The sequence below is a fragment of the Miniopterus schreibersii genome (genome assembly GCF_964146895.1).
Source record: "Miniopterus schreibersii genome assembly, chromosome: 12".
Classification (NCBI taxonomy): Eukaryota; Metazoa; Chordata; class Mammalia; order Chiroptera; family Miniopteridae; genus Miniopterus; species Miniopterus schreibersii.
The window spans coordinates 56,647,992-56,661,363 of record NC_138112.1 but is presented as its reverse complement, the minus strand read 5'-3'; the positions used below and the strand labels follow the sequence as shown (position 1 = coordinate 56,661,363).

The 13,372-nt window shown below is 50.9% G+C and overlaps 1 protein-coding gene across 1 annotated transcript in view; it reads left to right on the top strand.

Moving 5' to 3' along the window:
* Positions 1 to 531: 531 nt before the first annotated feature.
* Positions 532 to 13,372, top strand: part of ABTB2 (ankyrin repeat and BTB domain containing 2) — a 147,236-nt gene continuing 134,395 nt past the window's right edge. The window contains exon 1 of the mRNA XM_081153182.1: positions 532 to 1,708. Within this exon, the coding sequence (XP_081009308.1) occupies positions 826 to 1,708 (883 nt within the window). The 5' untranslated portion in view covers positions 532 to 825. The remainder of the gene's footprint in view (positions 1,709 to 13,372) is intronic.

Here is a 13,372-nt window from a genome sequence, read left to right as displayed (position 1 = left end):
CAAACGCGGGCGCTCGGCTGCAGAGGCCGTGGACGCCCCCGGACGGCGGCAGGGGGCAACGCACAGGGGCTTCTCCTTTAAATTTTTCTTTAGATCGGCAGCTCCGGAGACTAACATTGGGACTCCTTTTCCCCGATCTCTCCTCCCACCTCCCGCACGCTCTCCAGCGCTTTCTCTCTTCCCCTCCTCCACTGTCACCCCGGCCTCTGCGCCCGACTCGCGGCCTCCAGCCCCGCCCCCGCCGCCGAGGGTTTTCGCCCGCGGTGGAGTGAAATCTACATAGTGACCGCCCCTCTAAGAGATCATTGGTTTAGCCCTGCCCGTCGCGGCCGGTGATTGGTGGGCCGCCCCGGGTTATTTGCATGCCGGCGGCTCGGAGGTACCCAACTGTGCGGGCAGCCCGCGCCGGCAGAAGTTTGCTGTGCGCTCGTGCCGGCTGGTCCCGGGCTCGCGCCGCGCCGGGAGCCGCCTCCTGCCGCCGCCGCCGCCTCGTTCTCTCGGGATTCCTTGTCTGCGAGCTGAGACGCCTGCTTGAGGGAAGTTGAGGTGGACAAGGGGGGTGCTGAGGAGCAGCGGCGGGGGGCCATTCCAGTGGCAGCTTTGCGCCCAGACGCCGGGCGCGCGGGGCTCTGGTCCCGGCGATTCTCGCCCACCTTCCCGCGGCCGCCGGGCGGGCGGGCGGGCGATGCGGCTGCCGAGCCCCTCAGCATCGTGAAGAAGGAGGGCGCCCCGGAGCGCCTGGAGCTTGTTTCTGCCCACTTGGAGAAGGGAGCATGGAGTTGTGAGCGCCCCTCGCTCGGCGACGCCGCCCCCGGCAGCCTCCCCATGGCCGGGACGTACAGCTCTACTCTGAAGACGCTGGAGGACTTGACCTTGGACTCCGGGTATGGGGCCGGGGACTCGTGCCGCTCGCTCAGCCTCTCGTCCTCCAAGTCCAACTCGCAGGCGCTCAACTCTTCGGCGCAGCAGCACCGCGGGGCGGCCTGGTGGTGCTACTCTGGCTCCATGAACAGCCGCCACAACAGCTGGGACACGGTGAACACGGTGCTGCCCGAGGATCCCGAAGTGGCCGACCTCTTCTCGCGCTGCCCGCGCCTCCCGGAGCTGGAGGAGTTCCCCTGGACCGAGGGAGACGTGGCCCGGGTGCTTCGCAAAGGCGCCGGCGGCCGGCGGCTGCCCCTCTTCTCCGCCGAGGCGGTGAGGCGCCTGGCCGGGCTCCTCCGAAGGGCGCTCATCCGAGTGGCCCGCGAGGCGCAGCGCCTGAGCGTGTTGCACGCCAAGTGCACCCGCTTCGAGGTGCAGAGCGCCGTGCGCCTGGTGCACAGCTGGGCGCTGGCGGAGAGCTGCGCGCTGGCCGCGGTGAAGGCGCTGTCCCTGTACAGCATGAGTGCCGGCGACGGGCTGCGCCGGGGCAAGTCGGCGCGCTGCGGCCTCACCTTCTCCGTGGGCCGCTTTTTCCGCTGGATGGTGGACACCCGCATCTCGGTGCGCATCCACGAGTACGCGGCCATCTCGCTCACGGCGTGCATGGAGAACCTGGTGGAGGAGATCCGGGCCAGGGTGCTGGCCAGCCAGAGCCCCGACGGCGGAGGGGCCGGGGCCGCGGAGGTGTCAGCCGAGGCCCTGGAGATGGTCATCAACAACGACGCGGAGCTCTGGGGCGTCCTTCAGCCCTATGAGCATCTCATCTGCGGCAAGAACGCCAATGGTAAGCGCGCGGCCCCCCGCCCATGAGCAGGGTGGGAGCGAAATCCCGCCCTGTCCCACCCTGGGGTGAATTTTTTAGGAGGAAGCTGGTGGGTGCGCCAGGACCTGAGAGAAAGCGTTTGATCTGTGGATGGAGTTGTTCATTAAATGGCTCTTGCCTGAAATTGTTCTTCTGGCGACAGGCTTTTGGAGGGTAAAGTCGTGGTTGATCTCCACCCTGTTCTGCGTGTCATTGTCACTTTCTGGGGGCCGCTCACTGATTGAGCCTCTTGACCAAGCCGTTTCTGAACCTCTCTCCAAGTGAAGCTTTTTGCCCCGCGCTCCTTGCCTTGCCTCAGTGGACCTGCAGTTGGCATCTTTCCTGGGGGCGGGGCACACTGACTGTGGTTCTGCCCCCTGGGTCTCTCCAGCCTAATAGCAGCAGCCAGGGGGTCCAGACTCTTAAGACCTGAGCCTTGGAATAGTGGGACCGGAGGAAGGGAGCAGGAAACCCAGGTCTGGCGCCGCCTCCTTGGGCTTGGCTGGGTTGAAGGATGCCCTTCAGGCCCTTCATCGATAAATAGTGGTGGGTTCTTAACTCTGTATGCCCAGGGTGATGGAACCTGGTGATTCCTGTATTCTCTTCCCAGAAACGGAACCATACACTGGCTCCCAGGGCCTGACTTCCCAAGCTGTCACCAGCCAAGTGAGCAATTGATTAAAGCCCTGTGTTGTATTAAATGCACAACCTTATGGGCTTTCCTGACAGAATCGATGACCCAGTGAACCATGTTTTGGGGAAAAGGTATGGGGGGATGGGCAACTGCATGGTGTCAAGTCTGGGAAGGAGACCATTGAGTAGTTGACTTTCTCTGGAGGCTGATGACATGGCTTCCTGCAAAGGGAGAGAAGGAAGCACTTGACCTTCTCCCTAGAAAGGTTGGGGTGTGACAGTTCAACAGCAAACTGCCTATGAGACTCCAATTTCAGGAGTCAGCACACCATAAATTATTTAGAATGGTACTATGGCTACATACCCTGGCAATCTGATTGGAAGGCCATCTGGGGGGCAGCTTTCTGTGGCAAATGAGCAGTCAGTGGAAGAGGTCAGGTGGGTACTGGAAAGGCATAAAGGGAGTCAAATTTAACATGGTTTAGCATGATCATAATCGCTAACATTTAAAATGAGCACTTAATGTTTCAGTCTCTGTTCTTGGCACTTTATATGTTAACTCAGGTAATCCTAGCAACCCCATTAGGTAGGCACCTATAGTATTATCCCCATTATACAGATGGGAAAACTAAGGTACCCAGCAGTTAAGTAATTTGCTCAAGATTACACAGATATTAAGTGGCAGAGCTGGAACTCAAACCCAGGCAGGCTCCAGAGTTTAAGCTTTTAGCCACTAGAGAAAAGGAAACAGCTTTGTTTTTATTAGTCCCAATTCCAAGGAGAGCAGTTGACTTCCTAGATCTCATTAGAAAGGCTGACTTTGTATTCCCATGGCTGACTTTTGACTTTCATTGGTTTTGTTTTTATTTCTGGCACAGCCAAAGGAGATGCCTGGAATGGAAGAGCGTTTGCCTTTTAATTTTCTTCCTCTTAGGTCAGAGTTGAGGTCAGCCCAGAATCTCAGTTGATGATGTCATAGCTGATAACTGTGCTTTGCCCTCCAGGTTTGTGGCATCAACACCAGGAACACAGCTCCAGCAGAGGAAGTGGAGGGCAGGGGGATTTCCATCCAGTTGTCATAACCCAGGGGAAGAGTTCTGTACTTTTGGCTGGGGGGAGGTTCAGACTGAAGGCAAAGAAGTCAAGACTGCTGGGAGAAAAGACTGAGGCCCTAACCCTATAAACCAAACTAGAAAAAAGATGGACTGACAGGTGCCAAACAAAACAAAACAAACCCATGCCCTTCACAGCAGAGCTGGTGCCCTGCAGATTGAGGCACATCTCCGTTTTTCTAACTACAAATTGAGGCTGGTAAGAGCAACTGCCTCTCTCTAGGGTCCCCTGAAAATGAAGAATGGCCAGAAATTGCTAGAACATAGGTGTCTTCCACTGAAGGGCCATTTCTTATCTAGGGTCATCACTCTTGGGAATTTTCTTTACATGGATTTTTGATCCTATGATTTGACCTTTTCTCTACCCCTCCCCCACTCTAAGCAATGCTTCATAAGCCATGCTAGTCAATACAGCAGGACTCTGTGTGACAGCACAGCTCCCTGGATCGTCAGAGCGAGCATCTCCCTCTGGCCACTCCCTGGTCCCCAGGGAACTCCCTTGCAGGAGAGGTGACCATTCACTTCCACTTAGTAACATGGATGCTCATTTTTTATACATGAAAACCTGGAGGTGGCCTTCGTAAACAATAACTAGGCTGATTTATTAAGTCTCCATAGACAAAGTGAAATGAATGTTTAGTAGTGGAGCAATGAATTACCTAGGCCTGAAAGCTGACTTCAGGGGGAAGCATAAGCTGCTTAGGAAAGAAATGGAGAGATCCAAGCCTTTGCTGTACTAAAATAAGCCCAAGGCCAGCAAGGTTACCATTTACACAGCTGAAGACCAAGTGGGAAGTGGCTACACATGGGAGGGAGAGTGCTGGTTCAGATTCTTGTCCAGCTGGTCTTCCCTTTAAATTACATATTTATTGTTGTTGTGCCTGCTAATTATATAGCATGGGCACATGCATTTGACTCAGCTGTACAGGGCTCTTAAACTTTTAAAGTCTTCCAACCAGGAATTTAAGGGCCCTAATCCATCTATTCCTGTCCATTACTCAGAGTGCTGGGCAAATATGGTTTTGCTCAACCCAAGGTGGATAATAAAGTTCTGTGGTGTTTATAAAACATGATATCATAGAGCAGCAGGAGTTATATATCACTTGCTCATTTGGTATCGGTGTCCCTGTTCCCAGGACAGTGTCATTAAGTGATGATATTCTTGTGGCTTTCATATGGGAGGCGGAGTAACCACTTTAATAGAGTTGTATTTATAAACACGGAGCTGGCAGAAAATAGAAACTTCTCTCATTCTCCCTCCCTCCCTCTCTCATCACTGAGTTTGATGCTGGGGCCTCACTTCTGGGTTTCTCCTTGGCCATTTTTCTTACTAAGTTTTTATGAGTCCCCATGGCATTTGAGAAAGTTTTCTTCCGTTCTGAGATTCCGGGTTAAATGATAGAATTTTGGTGAGAATATTCTTACTCCAAAAGTGACCAGGATGTACACAAGGGGCGCTCTGTCTTAGTAGTAAAGACTTTGGAGTCACAGTGAGGGTTTGAAGCTCACCTCTGCCATTTATATGAGTGACCTGGGGCAAATGTCTTAACCATTCTAAGCCTCAATTTTGTTATCTGTAAAATGGGAGATAATGACAGCACCTTACTCAAGGTTTGTAAGAAGATTCAGTGAGATCATAAAGATCTTAGCACATAGTAAATGCTCAATAAATAAAGCAATTCATTCAACAAACATTTATTGAGCCCGACCCTGTGCCCACATGCTGTGGATTAAAATTAAATAGTGAAGGGAGAGGAAGGGTCCTTCTCTCATGAAGTTTACAAACTAGTGGAGGAGACAAGAAATAAATAAGGGATATACTCTTATCAGTAAGTATTATTATTATTATTTTTTAAAAAGCCAAGGTAATGGGATAATGTGAATGGGTCTAATTTAATGCCAGCCCAGGAAGGCCTCTCTGAAGTTTCATTAGTAATAGTCAATATATCAAAACTGCGATCTAAGGATCTCTAGGCAAAAAATAGTGACTGGAGACTTTCCTGAATTATTCAGGTATCAGCTGAGGCAACTCCTAACAAATGTAGCAGCTGAGAAATAAAAGGGCTGCATCTCTAGCAGGAATGAAAACTCTCCTAGTTGTAGGACTCATTTAGCGAGGAGATTATGGGATGGCTTGCCACTGAGATCATCCATGGAAGGACCAAGGGTTAATTGAGCTGTTAGTTGCTGTTTAATCAGTTTCCACACCTGGGTAGTCTGAGGGAGGAGGGCAGCTTCCCATCTCTGACTATTTTATTGAAGCCAGGGGAGCTGGTAAAACTGAAACAGAACAAACTTTGGAAATGAAAACATATTTTTTTCCCTTTGAATGTCTGAGAAATGCAACCCAGCCTTGCCTAGAGGAACCAAGTGGAGTTCTGCCTCCTCCCAAGAGTTACCTGACTCCTCCACCCCCGACTGGCGGAGCCACCTCTCCCTGGGGTCTCCACAGCACCAAGAGTGCATTCTGGAATCATTTCCTGCTGTGTCTGTCTCTCCCATCGAGCTGTGAGCTCCCAGGCATCCTGTCTCCCCGGGCCTCACACTGTGTCAGGCAGAGTGGGTGCTCCATAAATGTCTGTCAGGCAATTGATTGTGCCTCCCATACAAAATGTTTAATTCCAGAAATTTAACTTGAAATCCCTTGACCCCTTGGAAGAACCTTCCCCCTTTTCTACCCTGGCAGGGAATTTCACGTTCTTGACGAATAGAGGCAGCGTTAGGGGGGTACCCAAACCATAGGGATGTCACTCAGTCTTTTGATACCTTAATTTCTAGCAAGGTTTCCTAGGCCAGCTGTGACAAGTACATGTAAATGGGAGGGATTTCAGGTCAGGGAGATTCCTTCAGTGTGAGATGCCCAAAGTGGGGGGCTCATAGTAGAAGTCTGATAGGCAAATGGGAGATCCACAGCAGGATTGAGTTGAAAATCAGAGGCAGTCAGTTCCCCTAAGAAGAGGACTTCAATCCCTCCTTGCCTGCAGAGCTGCCCCAGAGGGCAATCTCTGCTGACGACTATTGCTCATAAGAGGCGTGTCTGTTCCACCCCACCTGCCTCCAACTTGAGAACAGAACTAAGGCGATCAACTGCCGAGACACGCCGGGATGCATAAACAACACCCAAGGGTCTGAAACAAGCCAGACACTTGGCTACTAATCCCCAGGTTGGTTCTTATCCCACCTCACCATCAGCATCTAAACTCATAAGGTCTGGACAGTGGGTGGATGCTTCAGCTTCTGTGTCCACACTTCTGCAGCCGTAATAACAGGTCTGATCTTTGTACAACACTTTAAACTGGTTATCACCTTTGCTCTCCCCGGATCCCCACAAAAATCCAGTGAATGGAATGCCCTCTCACAGAAGGGTCTCCAGGAGCCCAGAATTCACAGCTCAGTAATGGCTGGGCCAGGACCAAGCCCCATATTGCTCAAGCCCCAGGCCTGTGCTTTTTTTTGTGGAGAATCATAGAAGCAAAAGTAGTGAGGAGCAGGTCAGCATTTGACTATCTTCCATTGGCAGCGAGGGCCACACTCATAGCAGCAGCAGTACTTATTGTAGATCTTGTTTGTTCATGGCTGGCTGTGTCCGAGCCATAAAAATCCATTAGGCCGGTGAATCTTCACAACCACAGTGAGGCCCAGGCATCGAGGCCCAGGCATGGATCTTCCTCCAAAGGATGCTGTGTTGCTGTTTCAGTGTTGCTTGCTGGCTGTCTCAGAGTGTGCCCTGCAGGTGCCATTGATTTTTAAGGAGCCATTATTACTGCTCCTGAGGGGACAGGGAGCTCTGCTGCCCAGGGAGGGCCTTACAAGTGTCAGCTGCTCGGTAATCAGCAAGCTCAGCTGAATGGAAAAGCTGCAGGCTCCCCTGTGATAATCTTCCACCAGAGGGGAGAGAGTCAGCTCCAGGAAGGTGGACACAGGAGGGAAGCACCGCTGGTCTCAGGAGTGCTGGCTTTGGAGTTGGCAGAAAAGCCTTTATGAAGGGGACTTTGATGTCCTCAGAGTCCACTACATTGTCGGGCCACTGGTGAAACCTCAATGCTAGCAGCACAGGGAGAGAAGGAATCAGCACAATAAGTGCAGAAATGCTTCGGCTTTGAAGTCTGAGTCAGGTCCCAAGTGCAAGTGTCTCCGTTTCTTTATCATAAAATGAGGGGCCAGCTCAGCTGTGCTTGGTTCATACTCAGTGCTCTGGGGATGTTAGAGCTGCTGCCAGTTTAGTTAAGAGATAACAGTAAGTGTAATTCCTGGCTCCCTCACTCCTGAACTGTGTGACCCTGGGCAGGTGGTTTAACTTCTTGTGCCAGAGTTTCTTCCTCTGTAACGGGTTTTCTCAGCCTTGTCACTCTAGACATTTTGGACTGGATCGTTTTTTGCTGTGGGGCTGTCCTGTGCATTGTAGGATGCTTAGCAGCCTCCCATCTCCTACCTACTAGATACCAGTAGCACCCCGCCTCCCTCTTCTGCCTGTCATGACAATCAAAAATGTCTCCAGACATTGTCACATGTGCCCTAGGGGGCAAAACCAACCCTGGTTGAAAAACACTGCTCTATAGAAGGACTGAAAAGAATACCCAACTGGTAGGATGATTGTGAGGATTTAATAAGGGTCCCTGTAAGGGACTTTGCACTGTGCCTGGCACATAAAATATTAATTCTAATTATTGGTATATTTTTGCAAACTTGCGTTGGATGCGCTCTTCGTGTTCACTTTTGCCAAAGTGGGAGTCTCTAGTGCAGGGAAATATCATGACCCAAATCCCAGGGTGACAAGTATTAGTCACAAGGCTTTCCTTGGTGACTAATAGGTAAGAGGAAGATACGGAATCTGGAAAAAGCGCCCTGCTCTTTTATGGCTCGGTTGCCCCCACAGTGAAGCAGTTGGCAGTGGGCCCAGAGATCAGGCCCCTCTCTCAGAGCTCGCGCCCGCCCCCACAAGGACGATAGCAACAGTGCAAACCTGAAGCTCCAGACCCCAGGGAGCAATTGCAGATATTGGACCCTGCTTGTTGCAGCTGCCCAGTCCGGAGCCACAGGACGGCAGGTGTTTTGTGTTTTGCCGGCCTGTCATGTAAACAGACTTTGTGGTCCGTCTTGCTTGTTTTAAAAAAGGCCTAAATGGTCTTGCAACTTTGGCGGTGTATTTGGAGCTGCATGCCGCACTGGGAGGAGAAGCGAAGACACACAGCCCACGTGAGCCTGAGAAATGCCACGCTGGCCACATTAATCAACCGCTTACCGAGCACCAGCTGCCGACAGGGCCGTGGAGACAGCCTGGAGGAGACGAGAGCTGATCTTGCCTGTCAAGAAGTTTAGAATCTAGTAGGGCAAGCAGAGCACATGCATGGGGCCTTAAGAAGGAAGTTTGTGGTCCCCACGTTCAAATGACAGCAACAGTGCTGACAACCTCCACTTCCTGTGTGCCTCTGTCCATCGGGGGTGCTTTTCATGAGCTATTTCATCTCACCTGCCCAAGCCCCTCTGTGTGATAGATATAACATCCACCCCATAGATGGGGACCTTGAAGTTATTGGTGACTGGAGAGCTCAGATGGGAGAGATGAGCCCAGGGTGGGTGGGAGGGAGGGAGTTGGGGCTGCTTTGGAGAGCATGTGGCACGTGAGCAGGGGGACTGGGACAAGCAGAGCTGCGGCAGGGAAGGGGAGCTGGGGCAGAGAGCACGGGGCGCCCAGACAGAGGGAGGCAGTGTGAGCAGAGACCTGGAAGCCGGAGTGTGTGCTTTGGAAAACAGCAAGTCACCCTGTTGGGCTGGGAGGTTCAGGCATAACAAGGAGGAGCAGAGTAAGATAAGACAGTAAAAAGGAAAACTTTCCCACATCTTTTATCCAGATGTTACAAAGCCTGCCAGAGTGCAGGAAGAGCGTTTTCCAAAACTTATTTTTATAATTCAGAAATTTAGCTTGTCTGCTCCCCAGCTCATCTTAACCACAGTCCCAGACCTCCCATCACCCCTCCTGTTGATTGAAAGCCTGACCTCAAAAATGCCCCAGTCCGCTGTCCTAGCAACGCCAGTAATGACGGAAGGCTTTAGCCGAGCAAACTTGGGTTGAGAAGGCATGAGGAGCAGGCTTTCTTCGATCGGCTTTGCTTCTTTTGTTGAACTTGGCTTCTGACTTGGCACTTCTTCCATGGCCCTGAACGTAGCGTTTCAGGCCAGTGCTATCCCGGTACAGAACCAAGCTCAGGGCTGACAAACTCATTAAATGAGACCATTGGATGGACTTTTGCCAAAGCAGGATCTTCAAACATGGAATGGGAAAGGGACATACAACAGGATGCAATAAGAGGGCCCCAGAACTTTCTTGGGGTGTAAGTCCGACTTGATATGTTCAGGTTCCAGTTTAGTGTTTTGGGAAAAAACAGCTCAGTTCTCAGAGAGGTTTAGTCACTTTCTAATTCTTGGCAAAAGTGTTTCCAGAGGCTTGATAATAAAGCTTTCTGTCATGTTAAATGTTTGAGATTGTGGACCCGCCTTATAGCTCAGTGCCATCGGGATTGGGCTTCCTAGGATCCGGCTGAATTCCGCTGACAAGAATAAAATGGGATAGGTCATCTATGGCTTAGCTCATAGCCTGGGTGTTAGTCCCTTTACCTGACCCTGGTGTGATAAAGGAATTTTCTTGTCCCTCGAAAAAGAGAAATCTTGAACATTTTGCAAAAAGACATCTATAGTCATTTGTGGTTCATAATTTGGGGCCCGTTATTTGCTTTCTCAAAGTGAGCTGAGGTTGAGGGGCAGGGCCAGGTCCACGATGGAAAAATTAAACAGGAAAGCTGAACTTGAAAATACCACAGATACAAGGTTAGGGGTGGATGGAATTTAAATTGGACCACAAAGAGTCTAAACAGGCCTCTCAGTGCATGAAAATCATCCCTGAAATTGAGGCCAAGCTCTTGTTGAAAACTTAAGTTGTGTTTTTAAGTCTGTATCTTTTAAAATATGAAAATCAGTATTTGCTGTGAGCAGAGTTGTTAATCACAAGCCGAGGCTCATGCCTCACACCAAGTGTATGTGTGCAAGCATCTGGGACAATCGTTCAGAAAGTGAGGAATTTGGATCGAAAAGTTCTGGATCGGAGCTTGGCCCCTCTGTGACCTGGAGTAAATATCTCCATAGCTCCATCTTCTTGGCTTTCTGTTACTTTATCTGTGGTGTGAAGAGGTTGGACCGGATTCTCCAAGGGCCCTTCTGTCTCTGATAATGTTTCTAGACCCCACATGGACACTGTGAAATCATTTCCCTCAAGTCGAGCCCTGTAATTAGTATCCTTGGGAACAAAACGCCCCAGATGGAGCTGGATGTGTTCTCCGAAGAGCTGGCTGGGTTGCAGGACTAAACACCATCCTTTTTATACTGGGATTAACTGCGATTATTGTACTTAGAGTTTTTCTTCCCCCTTCGTCATAAGGATGAGTTCTGTCTACTTTTGGCTGGCCCGGCACTTCAGCGCTCGACAGCTGCATCCAGGCCCTGCAGGCCTGCGCTGTGGGGAGGTTGGCTCCGAGGTGACTTCATACTCCCGTGTTTGAAGCCCGCCTACCCAGTCTCGGGTATTTATAGCAGGGGAGCAGCTCGAGAGAAAAAAAATTAAATAAGCTACACCCTTCTTTATACTATGTGGGACAGAGACAGGCATTGTGAGGAATGTAGAAGGCAGGACTGTATAACCCAGCGGGATATTTTTAAATGCTGCTTGTTGCAGTTGGCAGGGCCCTCTTTTCAAAGAGGAGGGAAGTGAGAGTAAGTGAGGATGACAGGCTGCCAGGGACTCTGAAGCCTGAGACATGGAGCCCAAGGTGGATGGGCCCTGAACCCCTGTTCACTTCACAGTCACCACATTAGAGCAGGGCTCAGGGAGGCCACCATGGCAGGCTGGGTAAAAGGGGTGGCTTGTCATTCCTCTTTCCTACAGTGCACCCACCCTACGGTCCCCACATTGAAAAATTAAGAAAATGGCCTGGAGAAGACAAAGTATATGGCCCAGAACAGTTGTTTCTGTGCAAACCAGGGGCCTGGCTGCTGCTTTAAACTCATCTTGGGAGCTGGGTAAATCAGGTCACACGTGGGGACACTGTTTGGAAGGGAGTTGCTTGTAGCTGTTCTTCTGGACGCAATCCTCCCAGAACGAGGGGGAAGGCCAGAGCTATGCTGGGACCCAATTCAGTAGCAGGTGAGAAGGCTGCTTCTGCAAAGGCATCACAGTGGCCCTCCATGTCTGGGGATGCTTGTAAAATGTCCCAGGAAAGGCTTGTGTGTTTCCTGCCGCGTTGGTCTTGGAGAAGACAGATGATGGTTACAGCAGGTGGTTCTGGAGATTAGGAACAGGGGAGAAGCCACGAGTTTAGTTTGGAATACATCCACTCGTTCATTCAGCAAATATTTACTGAGTGCTGGCTGTGCACCGGGCACTCTTCTGGGTCTTGGTGATAGAACAGTGAAGGAAAGTCCTGAAGGAGCGGAGGGTGCAGGCCGGATGGGTAATGAAGAAGAGTGAAGCATGCTGGAGGGCTCACAGTAGGCAGCCAGGCCGGGGGAGACAGCCGGGCAGAGGGAACAGCCAGTGCCTGGTGGGTTCAGGGAGACCAGTGTGGCTGGGGCGTGTTGGGGGGGGGGGCGTGTGGTGGGTTCAGGGAGACCAGGGTGGGGCGTGTGTGTGGGGGTGGTGCAGGGAGTGTAGTAAGAGATTCTGTTGGAGAGGGAATGAATGGAGGGGTGGCTAGTCAGGTAGGTTCTCGTTGACCATTGTGTGGTACCTTGGCTTTAATCCTGAGTTATTGGGAGCCATCAGAGGGCCTTCAGCACAAAAGTGCTGTGATCTGATTTGCACTGTAACAAGATCATCCTGTCTGCTGTGTTGGAAATGGACTGTAGCATTGGGTGTGGAGTCAGGGTGACCACTTAGGAGGCTTTGCAATAATCCAGGTGAGAGAGGATGCATGTAGGCTTGGTCCAGGGTGTCAATAGCGTGGATGTGTGAGGAATGGGAGAGGAATTAGTATGACACCAAGGGTTACGGTCTGAGCAACTAAAAGAATGAATGGCCATTGACTAAAATGGGAACAGCCACGTAACAAAGCAGTCGGATGGAGCCAACGATCCGAGTGTGATGTTGGTTGCTTGTCTCAAACTTAATATATAGAGATGTCGAGGAGGAGGTTGGCCTCCAGATCTCCTGGACTGGGAGGAGAGGGCTCTTTGAACGTGCTTAATCGTATGATGATTGAAACATTGCCCTCCTTTGTCCCACCCAAGGGTAGGCACAGTGCAGCAGGGCTGGACAGGGCCTTGGGCAGTAGAGATTTAATTTTCAGTCTTATAATTCTTTGGTTGATGGCCTTACGAAACACTGAATCTTGCTTTCTAGCTTCTTCACAGGCAGCCAGCAGCCTCTAATGAAGATCATCAAATTTGTGGTTTCCTGTCATTAGCATGGGGTCTGTTTAATTAGGTCCAGTTGTTCGTGGACCCCTGGGACTTTGTGCATGTGTCCTTCAGTTCTGGGAAAGCGAGACTCCTCCTTCAGGCAGCTTCGGATTCCTGGAGGTCAAGTCTAGGTCAGAAATTTAGCCAGAAAGAGAACCTTCCTGGGTGCTGTCAGAAGGCACAGGCGCCTGGAGTAGTTTCAGAAGGACGTTGGGAGTCATCCAAGTGCCTGACGATGGTTTGACCTCTTTGACCTTGGCTTCTAAGGAAGGGAAAGATAACACAGGGTGGCTCAGAGGTGGAAGAGTCACCACTGCTTGACTGCCAGCTAGTTAGTCTGTGAACTGCAATTTCTTCTTCTGTTTAATGGGTATGTCATGGTTCCTATCTCACAGAGTTGTTTCAGTGACTCTTAACCCTGAATTCACATTAGAATAACCTAGAGTTTAAAAAA